At 39.9% G+C, this 12,380-nt stretch overlaps 1 protein-coding gene across 1 annotated transcript; it reads right to left on the bottom strand.

Annotated features, from left to right (window-relative positions):
• Positions 1–399: 399 nt before the first annotated feature.
• Positions 400–12,153, bottom strand: LOC149524620 (cysteine-rich venom protein-like). Its single transcript, XM_089777012.1, has 7 exons — positions 12,057–12,153; positions 10,352–10,468; positions 9,830–9,917; positions 8,248–8,393; positions 6,652–6,746; positions 5,521–5,609; positions 400–2,486 (listed from the first exon to the last, which is right to left on the bottom strand). The coding sequence occupies exons 1-7, from the start codon at positions 12,126–12,128 to the stop codon at positions 2,359–2,361; spliced, it is 735 nt and encodes a 244-aa protein (XP_089633138.1). The 5' UTR covers positions 12,129–12,153; the 3' UTR covers positions 400–2,358.
• Between the last annotated feature and the right edge of the window lie 227 nt (positions 12,154–12,380).

The raw sequence follows: 12,380 nt of genomic DNA, 5'->3' as shown, positions 1-12,380 counted from the left end.
TTTGGGTGTAAATACATATTTAAAATTGAGTTTCCATTATCAGCTGGTGTTCCCTGAAACGGTTTGCATTGACGGGACTGGGCCACAGGGCAAAAATTTGAGAACAACTACACTAGGTCTTTTATTAGTGAACCTCAGAACTTTTATGCTGTTACTTTAACTTGAATTGCTTCTCCCTTCTCTACATTCTTTGGTTTTTTCTACCTGAGAAACTTCCTCTTTACAAAATATAACTGAGTGTTATAGGTCTTCTGCGTGTTTCTAGGTATATCAGTCAAACAGTGGTTGCAACACCAAGGCTATATGGACAAAGCATTCTGGTAGACACTTACACCCATGGAAGTTGGCTAAACATATGATGCAAAAGTAATAAAAGCCCAAACAAGTTGTGCAGTGATGAACAAGTGATTTAATGAGTAATACAGAAAACACAAATGATTTAAAGGTAACTCAGATGATAGAGCTCTGTTATTAGAAGAACATTTCCCTATCTTATAACCCATCCTTTTTTAAATAATAATTACTTTCAAGTACAGACTTATTGATCTCATTCTTCCAACAGCCCTCTTTCCCTGAGAGTCAGATTTTGACATTCTTACTCATACTTTGTAGTCTCTCATTCTAGGAGTAGTCCCAAAAATTTCAGTGGACCAAATTCTGACATCCTTTATGATGCAGTCCATGGAGTTATTTGCTCCATTGTGATCAAGCTCGACAGAATCCAGCCCTCAGTCCTTTTAGTGGGAACGTTTCTGTTATCCTTACTGCCTTTGAGTAGAAACTTGTGTAGTCCTCTTACTAAAGGAGATTCTGACTTTTACTGGGAAGATCCTTTGTTTTACAATCTAGCCCTAGAGACTACAGCTCCCATGAGCCCTAGGGGAAAATGGGGGAATGGTGGCTCTTCCAGGCATGGAGAGAGAGCGTTAGGCTAGGCTCTATTTTGGAGAGAGGAGCCAGACTGCTGGTGGGGAGCCTTTTCCATCCCAGGAGCTGTTATGTTGCAGCTAGAGCCTGTTACTGCAAGCCTGCTGGGGCTTGGATCTTGCAGGCTGCTTCAGCGGCTGTTGATTGTCCCTGGAGGGGAGAGATACTGGCTGTACCTGTGGCTGGGAAGAGCCTACATAACCGTGCACAGGAAGTAATTGTGACATGCACAGGAAGTAACTGGGCAGTTTGGAAAAGTGCTGCCTGGGATGGAGCACAGAAGACAAACTGACTCCGGGTCCAGTGAGAGCCGTAGTGATCTGCCCAGGGAACCAGAGCTGTTGGCAGTTGGTGGGGCCTGCTCCTATGGCAGAGGGATTTTGCAGCTGGCTTCTCAGCTTGGACTGACGCACACAGAACCTGCACAGGGCTGTCTCCACTCCAGCTGCAGACCTTCAAGCGCGCCCACGCAAGTGTCTGAATTCAGAGGCGGGCACGCTCTAGGGTGGGATAAATGATAGCAGTGTAAATGCAGATAAATAAGTTTCCTTTCTTTCTGTGTACTTTGTTAATTGATTTTATTCACTTTTAATCTGTTCAACCCTGTTTCTTTATGTTAAGTAAAGTAAGTAAAGGTATGTTAATTCTAATTTGATCACTTATATGTATATTATTTAAAATTGTTGTTTTAAAATTAGATCTAGATTATTACATGAATAATTTTATTCCTGGAGGCTCCCAAGACACACCATTAAGTGTGTACAGGGCACCGCTATTGAATATTCTTTTAGAAGCAAGGGACTGCAGCAAGGCGGTGGATAGGGAATCCAACTAAACAACATCACAACTGGGGTACTCAGGATTTCCTTTTACGTTCAAAACATCAGGTGCCCAGGCAAACCTGTGAGTGTGACCTGCTGCCGAGTAACCCAAGGAGGAAAAAGGGGGTTACACTTATAACCCTTGTATTCCTGTTTCAGCTAGTGGGAACACTTGCGCAGTAAGGTGAATGACTGACGATGGAGATGTTTGGCCCACTGTATGAACGGTATTACTTCCAGAATAAGAACTATACATGGATATCTTCTTGGCAGGAACTGATCTGTAAATTGAAAGTACTTCACATGGTATTTTGTAGTGAGTAAAGTTGGTATTGATAGAGACGAAATCTCGGTAATTGAATACTATATAAGTCTAGCATGCAAGGTGCTTCATTTGAAGCAAGGAAGAAAAAATCTATGAATTTTTTAAACAAAGAATTAAACTAGATAAAGAACATAAGTTGAATGGTCAGTTCTTACAAGTCAGCTGAGTAGCCCTAATGAAGTCACCAACATTACATACATCAGGGCTGCAAGATGGAACGCTGGATTTTGAGATAGTGCTGTCATTAAAAGGAAGAACATCCATGAAGGGAGGAATCAAAGGCTGTTAGTGTATTTCAGTGGTACAAACACAGGAAGCATGGCAGCCTGCCCTGATCACTAGGTATCCACATCCAGGAGACTTTTTTAAATCATTGCAGTTTCCAAAAACATCCTCATATTTACAAGGGTTGGCTGAAAATGAAACACAGAATGAGATTAGACAGTAAAGAAAATGGTTTAGGATATTTCCTTCTTGAAAAAGCATATTTTGACTAACTAAACATTTTTACTATCCATTTTCAGCACAGTTTTACTTATTCCCAAGTAAGGTTGTAAATGTCTAACTAGAGAATATATAGTTCAAGGCATTCTGTTGGGTAGAATAGTACTTTTAGCTTTATACAGCTTATTACAAGTTAAACTTCTCTTGTCTGGGGTTCTCTGGTATGGCAACATCTCTGGTCCGGCAGGCTTAGGGTTAGGGTTATGTCTGGCAGGACATAGCACAACAGTTTTTCACTCAAGTGATGTTTTTTTGCCAGAGCTATTGCCATAGCGACCATCCCACAGGCTCCTCTATCAGCAGACTTGCTGACAAATTAATCTTGCTCTTCTTCAAAAAAACCAACAAAAACACCAGCTATATCCTGTGATGGGGATTCTATTACATCCTTAGCAGCCATTGCCTGTGTTTCACTCTTCTTACAAAAGTGGCGAGGAGTCCTGTGGCACCTTATAGACTAACTGAAGTGTAGGAGCATAAGCTTTCGTGGGCAAAGACCCACTTCATCAGATGCATGCTCCTACACTTCAGTTAGTCTATAAGATGCCACAGGACTCCTCACCACTTTTTCAGATTCAGACTAACACGGCTACCCCTCTGATACTCTTCTTACAGTTAGAAATATTTTCCTAATATGTACATCTCTTTTAGGGTACATGTACATGGGACAGCTATTTCAAAATAGCATGTCTACACTGCAGGGAAGCCTCAAAATTAGTCCAGGGCAGGCTTCCCTAATATAGATGTGATATCTCAATTTAGCCTCAGGAGGCACTGGGGAGGAATAACTTAGAATGGCCCTGGTGAGAGGCTATTTTGAAATAGCAGCAGTGGAGCATCTACAAACGCTTTATTTCGAAATAGCTATTTTGGAATAGGTGTTATTCCTCGTAGAATGAGATTTACAGATTTCAGAATAAGCCGTCCGTTATTTTGAAATTTTTTCAAAATAACAGAATGTCTGTGTTATTCTGTTATCTATGTGCTCACATTGTTATTTTGAAATAATGCCAGTTATCTCAAAATAACGGTATAGTGTAGCTGCACCCTTACTGGAAATTAAGCCAATTAATTCTTGTCCTATCTGAGCAGGATGTGGAGAACAATCAAGCATCATCTCCTTTATAACAAAATTGCATGTATTTGCAGACTATTATGTCCCCCTCAGTCTTTTCTTTGAGGGGGACATGATAATATTATGACATTTCCCAAACACAGCAGGTACCATCCTCCTCCAAGAGGCCCTTATGTAACACCTACAGGTGGAGCTGAGCTTGGGACCTCAGGACATAAGCCTCTACCACTTGAGCTATAAAGCCATCTGCCTCTCAGCTCAGGCTGTAGAGCAGACTCATTCTCTCTCTCTGTAAACCCTGTTCTACACTAACCCTTATTTCAAAACAACAAGAGGAATGTCCACACTACCAAACCCATTATTTGAAAATAACAGGCTGGTTATTTCAAAATCTGTAGTCCTGCTTTCCTTGGGGAATAACGCTTACTTTGAAATAGTTATTTCAAAATAGGGTTAGTATGGATGCTCCCTTGCTTGTATTTCGAAATAACTACACCTCAGAGCAATTTAAAGTAATTATTCTCCAGTGCTTCCATGAGGTGTACTGGTAGTTCGGAATAGGAATCCTAGTCCGAACTACCTAGTTCGAGCCCCGTGTAGCCGCGCTGCACGGGGTTCGAACCAGCGGGGTTTTAAAAATGGCGGCTCCCCGCTTATGCAAATGAAGCCCGGGAAATTCAAATCCCGGGCTTCATTTGCAAGTGCGGTATGCCTACATTACCCTCCTAGTTCGAACTAGCGGGGTAGTGTAGACATACCCTGAGAAAAGGAGGTGGGAGAGGGGAAGAGAGAGGGTGGAAGAGGGGAGGGGGAAACCTGGGAGGAGGGAGCTGGAAGGGGGAAGCAAGGGGAAGAAGGGGGAGGGGAAGTTCAGGGCCTAGGGTGGGGGTCTTGCTGGACCAACTTGATTTACATGCAAACCTGCTGCTTGGTTTGCATGTGGCCTTTGGTGGCCAGGCTGGCAGCTATCCTGCCACATTCCTCCATCTAGTCCAGAGATCATGGACATTGGGGGCATCCCCCCCAAACCTGAATAAGGTCCATGATCTCCATCCTGGACCAGGAAGGGGCCCGCCTTCTCCAGTCCCTGTCAGGCTCCTGCGAGCTGGCAGACTGCTCCTGGGAAGCGGTGGAGGGCTGGCTGCCAGTGGCTTGCTGGCTCATGTTTTGGGGTCACTGGGTCAGGGGCCCCAGTGGCCACTGCTGGCTCCGGGCTGGCAGGCTTGGAGCTGGCACAGGCACTGTGGCCAGACTCTACCCCTTTAATGGCTCTGGGGCTGGAGGAAAGGAGAGTAAGTTTTCCTGGTTGTGCCCAGAGTGGCCACCAGGGCTCCCTGGGAAGGGCTAGAGGCCTCCTATTTCGAATTAAGTCTCTACACAGCACTTAATTCAAAATAGCTATTTCAAATTTGGTGTTACTCCTCGTAGAATGAGGTTTACCAAATTTGAATTAAGCACTCTGCTATTTCTAATTAATTTCAAAATAGCTGTTTGTATGTATAGACGCTGTTAAAGTTAATTTGAAATAATGGCTGTGATTTCAAATTAACTTTGCTGTGTAGACATACCCATTTAGATTTGGTTATTTTGGGAGTTATTATTTTGAATTTAGTTATTTCGAAATAATTTCCTAGTGTAGACATGCCTAAATGGTCAAAGTGCCTCTACATGGGACAGGAGGTGGCCTTTGCTCATTTTGAAACATAACATGCCCAGCCATGAATTTGTGTACGGGAATTACAGATTAGCTCCTTATTTGTGGTTTTTGAGTGGATCGTTTTCCAAAGTCTTCCCGTCAATGGAATGAAGCATTGTTTTAGTCAGCGACAACTATGCTACTACCATATTTAAATGCTGCTAAAACTTACTACATAGTCCATTGTCACAAGCATCCGGGCAATGTTCGCATGCTGTTCCGGCTTTGTAAGGTGTGTTTATTAAGTGTAAATTGTTCCCCCTGAAATGGTAAAATGAAACAGCATAAAATGCAAAGCCAATATACAACACACATTTTCATTGATGCTGCAGTCAGGGGGAGGTGTGCTTTGCAGTTTGTGTAGATATTCCTGCGCTAGTTCGACTCTAACCACAATGTTAAAATAGCAAAGATGCCCTAGAACAAGCACAGCCAAGACTACACAAGTGAATATGTGCCCACAGAGGCCAGGCATCCTTATACAGACTGGGCTGAAGCCTGTTTTGATGCACACTCACTATTATTTTTTGAAAGTTAGCTAGGATAAAACTAGCTCAGGTGCGATTGCAGCTCATCTAGGGTGTGTCTAGACTACCTAGTTTTGTCGACAAAAGTGGACTTTTGTTGACAAAACTATACCAGCGTCTACACTACCGCTGAGTTCCGTCGACAAAACGCGGTAGTCTAGACGTACCCATAGTCATCCCTCCAGCTGCAGTGTAAACACACCCTTTCTCCAGTGCATGCCCTGCAACAATTTCAAATTTCAGAGTGTAACTACCGTATTAATATGAATCAAAGATGAGTGGTCAAACAACCTGCTCTGTTTTGAAACTCTTTCTTGTTGGCTTTATTGCCAATCATGGATTGCTTATGATATTTGCAAGTTCATGTGTGCCATCCTGAACAGAAGGCTCGTGGTGACCAGCACTGCTACTTCAGAACTTAGGTGCATTGAATGCTGCAGGAGGCATTTATTGGATACAATGCCCCAGGGAAAACTTCTTGCAGATCCCCAATAGCTAGAAATACACACATCTTCATTTTCACTTTCTAAGCAGTTAGAAAAATATGTATATGTTTAAGCAGAGGAGACCTTATGGGGCAATTGGTTTTGTGGGTAGTTTTATTTTAATTTTAGATTGTAATTTCCACGTGTGCTTCTAAGTACTATTATTATTGAATTTCCCCTCTGATCATAAACACACATAAAATTGTATATGGTATGATGTAGCTGCAACATTTTGATGAATTAAAACACAGAGAATTCTAATAATCAATTAAATCTATAGCTAATACGTACTGAGGGCAGTACTGGCAAACGTAATAGTACTTGAAATATTTTTCAGGACAATAAGCAACTGCACATCCAACCTCGTAAGAACTGTACCATACAACCTGGAGACAGAAGAGGAAATACATGAGTAAATGTGAAGGGCTCAATATTTTTAATCGAAAATATGTATTTGAAGAGATTTTCTTTGAAGCTAGATTTGCGCACAATGTAGCTACATCTAGACAGAGGCACTATTTCAGGATACCAGAAGTATCCAGAAAAAGCTATTCCATGTCTTTAAATGTGCCCGTTATTTCAAAAAAGATTTTGAAATAAATGGTGTGCTATCCTGGTGTCCCTGTAACCCTCGTTACAGGATTAGGAGACTTATTGGAATAGCACTTTATTTCAAAATACAGAGCCAAATTTTGAAATAAGCAATGTCAAAAATAGATTGAAATAAGACACACAATTTGAATTGCTCAAATTGCATATCTTATTTCAACCTACGGGTGCAGTGTAGATGCACCTTTGTGTTATTACACCATCTGGCAGAATATACGTCACATCTTGTAGAAGAAAAACAAAAAACAAAACAAAAAAGAAGAAGAAACCCTATGTACTGTTTGTATGGTCTTATTCACAATTTATAGGATATAATAGGAATGAAACCAAAGCAACATGGTAGATTCTCAGTCATCTGGAATATTTAAATGAAATCATATACATACATACATACACAAACTCTGGTTCAACCACAGATTATTCAGTAAGAAGCAGGATTCACTAGCTAAAATTGTAAGACTGTGCTACTGGTAGCAGTTTCTGATTGGTATGATCCTAAGGAACTGCTCCTATAATATATTGCTACCAGAAATTGCACAATCCTACTGCGAGCAGCTACATACAGTTCTTTATATAGAAATGCTCCTAGGAATTTTCAACTTGTAGCAGTTTCCGATTGGCAGGATTGTAAGAAACTGCTCCTGCAAGGTATGTGTAAAAGAATAAAATTCTACAGATGGTTTGTGAACCAACTGATTTATTTATCAAGGTTCTTTTTTGCCTTTATTCCAGGAACAACCTATTGTTTCCAAAATATTTTAAAAACACAATTAAATTCTCTCAGACATTCTTCCTTCCTAGCCTGTAGTAATTTAGTTGGAATTGATTTGTAAATTGTGAATGTGTATGTGTCTGAAGGAATGCTAAGGGAAAATAACAACTTGGTGCCTATTTTGCCATTGGTACAGCAAGAACAACAGTATTTCCGCAAGAAAAAAATCAAGTAGATTATCAAGTCTATCCCTCTGCCAGAGTGATATTATTACCTAAATTTTCAGAGCTCAGTCTAGCTAAGTTTTAAATTAACTAAGAGAAGGGGTTTCCACAAATTCATTTGATATAATAAGTTGGTCATAATATTTAGTCTCTCGTATTCATATTTTAATTTTCCATTTTTTTGTTCCATTACTTTTGCTCTGTTGGAATGATTATTATCCTTCATAGTGTTTATTCTCTAAAAATATATTGAAGCTCTTAATTCTACTACCCTCATTCATCATTTACCTAAATATGTATCCGTGAAAACATGATTGTAACTAATGGAGCTTTGGTCCATACCTGAGTAAAATGGCCAGTGTCTTCTCCTGGTTTGGTTAACCCAATGCCATGCTTGAAATTTTCCACCTCATTGTACCAACTTTGAATGACAATCGACCATGGATGAGGTGCAACGGACATCAAGAGATTTTCTCCACAGCTCAGAGCTGAAATTGGAAAGGAAACCATTCACAAAACCTGAGGAAAGGGGCTTAAGAAGATGCAAGAACTTCAGCCTGGGGTTGGGAAAGAGGTGGAGAATGAGCAGAAGATTCAAGGGCAGCCAGGTGGGAAGAATCTGTTTCATTTCCAGAATACCCACACTCTCCTTCCTGCCCTTCGTCACTCTCCAGATCATGGGTGAATAGTGTTGGGTAATTCCCTGTGTGTCAAAGGCTAACTTTGATTCTCAGGAATATAAATAGATTCAAATGTACACCTGAACCTCCATGGCATCAATAAGGCAACAGATTCCAGATCCACCAAAAATGCCAAGAGATCTCGAACACACTGAGCTGTCCTTGCGCTAGACAAACATTGCTGTGAGCACAAAAATATATTCCTGGACATTGAACCCTGATTCCTAGTCCAATGCAACCAGAATAGCATTTCATGGAGCTACTGTTAATCCACCTTGCTCTTAATTGGAATTGGGACAATTGGTATTCTTGCAAAGTTTCTTAAATGGGGACTCGGGTTTAACTCAATGGAAGTCAGTGAAATTACAGCTGTATAAAATGGTGCAACATAAATCAGAATCAAAGCCTAAATTTGGATCTGCATTCAAACCCTTGTGTGTCTAGAAGATTTTGTTTTTTATCTAGTCTTTTAAAGAACTTTTATTTCAGAAGGTTGAAAAAGCTACTGGGGGGAAGCTGTTGTAGTTTTGATTTTAACAAATAGGGAGGAACTGGTTGAGAATCTGGAAGTGAAAGTCAGCTTTGGTGAAAGTGATCATGAAATCATAGAGTTCAATAATTCTAAGGAAGGGTAGAAGGGAGAAAAGCAAAATAGAGACAATGGATTTCAGGAGAGCAGATTTTGGTAAACCCAGAGAGCTGGTAGGTAAGGTCCCATGGAAAGCAAGACTAAGAGGAAAAACAACTGAAGAGAGTTGGCAGTTTTTCAAAGGTACATTATTAAGAGCCAAAAAAGCAAGATATTCCACTGTGTAGGAACTATAGAAAGTATGGAAAAGACCACCTTGGCTTAACTAGGAGCTCAGTTCTAGTGTTCTATGATTCTATGATACTACTGTAAAAGAGCTATTTGGGGATAAAGTGCAGGAGGAGGGGAATTGGAAGGAGATAAATTTGAAAACAATTGCATATATTTCCACCTTTTCCCCCAAATGATGAGCTTTCTTGGAAATTTTACATTATTTGTTTATTGTTGAAAAAATGTGCCTATATTCAGAAATACTAAACACTAAACATCGTCCAGTCTTATTGCAGGATAGATGAATCCATACAGTCCAATGTTATAATATTTTCAGCAAAATAGTAATACCTATTTAATATGAATAGGGTAATATTTCCTGAAAAATTGTTCTTGTAATGGGTTGAATTATGTATTATTCATTTAAAACTGACAGTTTACTTACTGGTTTTCCTCCTGTTTGGGGGACTGTGGGATAAAGTACACTCATTTGCCCAAATCTTGGCATTCTCTGCAGCTTTGGTGCTCCATTCCTGGATGAAATGTGAAATACCAGATGTTTAGATGTGTATCGCTTCATACTTCATAGTGCAGAATGTAAAAGAGAACATATACTTGGAAAATGCATTTTCCATGTTTAAAATCTTTTCAACAATTCCTTGTCTTTCTTTTGGATAGCAAAGGGAGGTTAGCTCAGGAGCTGCACACCTCAGGAAGAGGCTAGGTGATTAGCTAGGTGGAGAATACATCACAGGGTAACCTGGCAGACCAGAGCTAGTGGCTCTTCTGTTCACTTCCAAAGGAGACATTATTGTTCATGAATAGTTAGACTTATCATCCCCAACCTGCTCCTTTCCCTTGATAACTCCTATAGCCTCTAACATCTTACTGGGAAAAGGATTCACATGGCATGTTTTCTGCCAGGACACATGCTCTGATCTCATTGCTTTCGCATAATGCATCTTACCATCTTCAGCATGTTGCCAGCAGTTGGCTTCACTTCTCTCCTTAGGGCATTGTGCTTGTCAACAATTTCCCTTTGTTGATCTTCATTGTCAGTAGACAGGGCAGCAAAATCAGGTGTCTAAATGAAAAAAATGCAATAGTTTTTTCCCCAGTGAATATGGGTGTGTGAGCCTAAAGTATTTTATGTACTTCTTATGTTCTTATATGTGACCCTAGGAATGCATTCCAGTTAACGAGCCTTTGCAAGCAACATTAGCTTATGAAATATTTTAAAATTAATTTAATCAGAATGAATCAATCATTAGTTACTGAATTATGGGTCAGATTCTAATGTCTTTATTCTATGTTATGTTGCACCCATCTTCTTGTGTTGTCCTGGTGAGCTCAATTTAGAATTGAGAAAGTAATATTATTATCTAAGCTTAGGATTTTGCCTAGACTGCTGGATTCTTTTAAATACTGTGTATTTAGCCAAATTCAATGCTGGTAAAGAAAGGAACAACTATGTATATTTTATTATTTATGCATTTACATTTTAGCTGCTTCTAGAAACCCCAGTCATGTATGAAGATCCCACAGTGTTAAGTACTACATGGAGATATAGCAAAGCTACTCCTAACCTTCTCCCCTCACCCCCACTCTGTTCTAAAATTTGATTTGTCAATTTCACATGCATTCATTTTTTTGATCGCATCACTAGTACATATGGTTGTGTCAATTTTCTTCCACAAATTGATCTGAGGAAGTGGGTCTGGCCCACGAAAGCTCATCACCTAATAAACCATCTTATTAGTCTTTAAAGTGCTACATAGTTCTGTCTTTTGTTTCAGCTAGACCAGACTAACACGGCTGCATCTCTATCACAATTTAATGGAGGTATGTGACTATTAAACATTTTTTTAAAATATTGCCTGAAGCTTTTATCACTTTCAAATTCTTACTCCTTTCACATGTGGGAAAATAGAATGAAACATTTCAGTTCTTTATTGCGGTATAACATTTCTTCTTTATAGTGAATGATATATGTAAGATTTGAAAATAAATTTCATTGCAACTCTCAGTTTTCCCAATTATGAACTTCTAAGATCTGTTAATATTATTTCACTTTTTCATTCAGCCTTTCTTAACCAAAGGGTTTGAGGCCCTAATCCTAAAATTGCTTATTCATGTGTCTGACTTTAATGACATGAGTAATCTTGTTGCCATAGAGAGGACTGCTTATGTGAGTAAAGCTTCAGAGGGATACCGAGCTAGCCTGTAACAGGAAAAACTAAAAAAACAAAGAATAGCCTAGCAGCAAAGTGGGCTGTACCCACGAGAGCTCACGATACCATCTACACGTTTAAGGTGTTGCTAGATTATTTGTTGTTTTTTACGTGAGTAAAGTTAATCATGGGTGTATTTGCAGGATCTGGCCTTTAGTTTGCGTTGAACACTTGTGCTACTTTAAGGACTTGAATTGCCTCAAATGCTTCTGTTGCTTTAGGGATTTAGTGGGGTTTAAAATGTCACCATCACCCCCCGAATAGTCTAAATCAGTATGAAATGCTTTGAAATGAGTGAAGTGGAATGTTTTGAATAAGGTGAACCAATAGCTTTTTTCTTCACCAGTTTGCAAAAATATTCGATTTTTTAATTTTTTGTCCTGATTGAGGACAAGACACATTCTCAGTTTTAATGTGTTTAGAAATGTGTTCCCCACTCACCTCTTGTGCTTCCTCTCCGACGGTTCGCTGCAGCATAGCTGCCAGACCCAGGAATGCAGCGAGCAGAATCATCTCTGAAAAGAGAAAAACAACCTGCTTAGTTCTCCTTCTAGTCGCCAGCTTATCTGTATCTAAACACATTGAAGCAGAAGTGTGCTGCCATATATTGTAGTAGGGGTATGTCTAGACAACATGCCTCTGTTGCCAGAGGCATGTAAATTAGACATACCAACATAGTCAGTGAAGCGGGGATTTAAATATTCCCCGCTTCATTAGAATAAAAATGGCTGCCGCATTGTGGTGGCTCAGCTGTTTGTCAGCACG

This window comes from Pelodiscus sinensis, chromosome 3 (assembly GCF_052426305.1).
Source record: "Pelodiscus sinensis isolate ZL-2025 chromosome 3, ASM5242630v1, whole genome shotgun sequence".
Classification (NCBI taxonomy): domain Eukaryota; kingdom Metazoa; phylum Chordata; order Testudines; family Trionychidae; genus Pelodiscus; species Pelodiscus sinensis.
This window is presented reverse-complemented; position numbering and strand designations above follow the sequence as displayed.

What these genes read in the sequence shown, in the direction of transcription:
- LOC149524620 (XM_089777012.1), bottom strand. Translation starts at nt 12,128, where the DNA reads ATGATTCTGCTCGCTGCATTCCTGGGTCTGGCAGCTATGCTGCAGCGA. An exon ending in CTGGCAACATGCTGAAGATG is followed by an intron (nt 9,918 to 10,351) that starts GTAAGATGCATT and finishes CATTTCATCCAG; the next exon opens with GAATGGAGCACCAAAGCTGC. An exon ending in CCCAAACAGGAGGAAAACCA is followed by an intron (nt 8,394 to 9,829) that starts GTAAGTAAACTG and finishes TTCCAATTTCAG; the next exon opens with CTCTGAGCTGTGGAGAAAAT.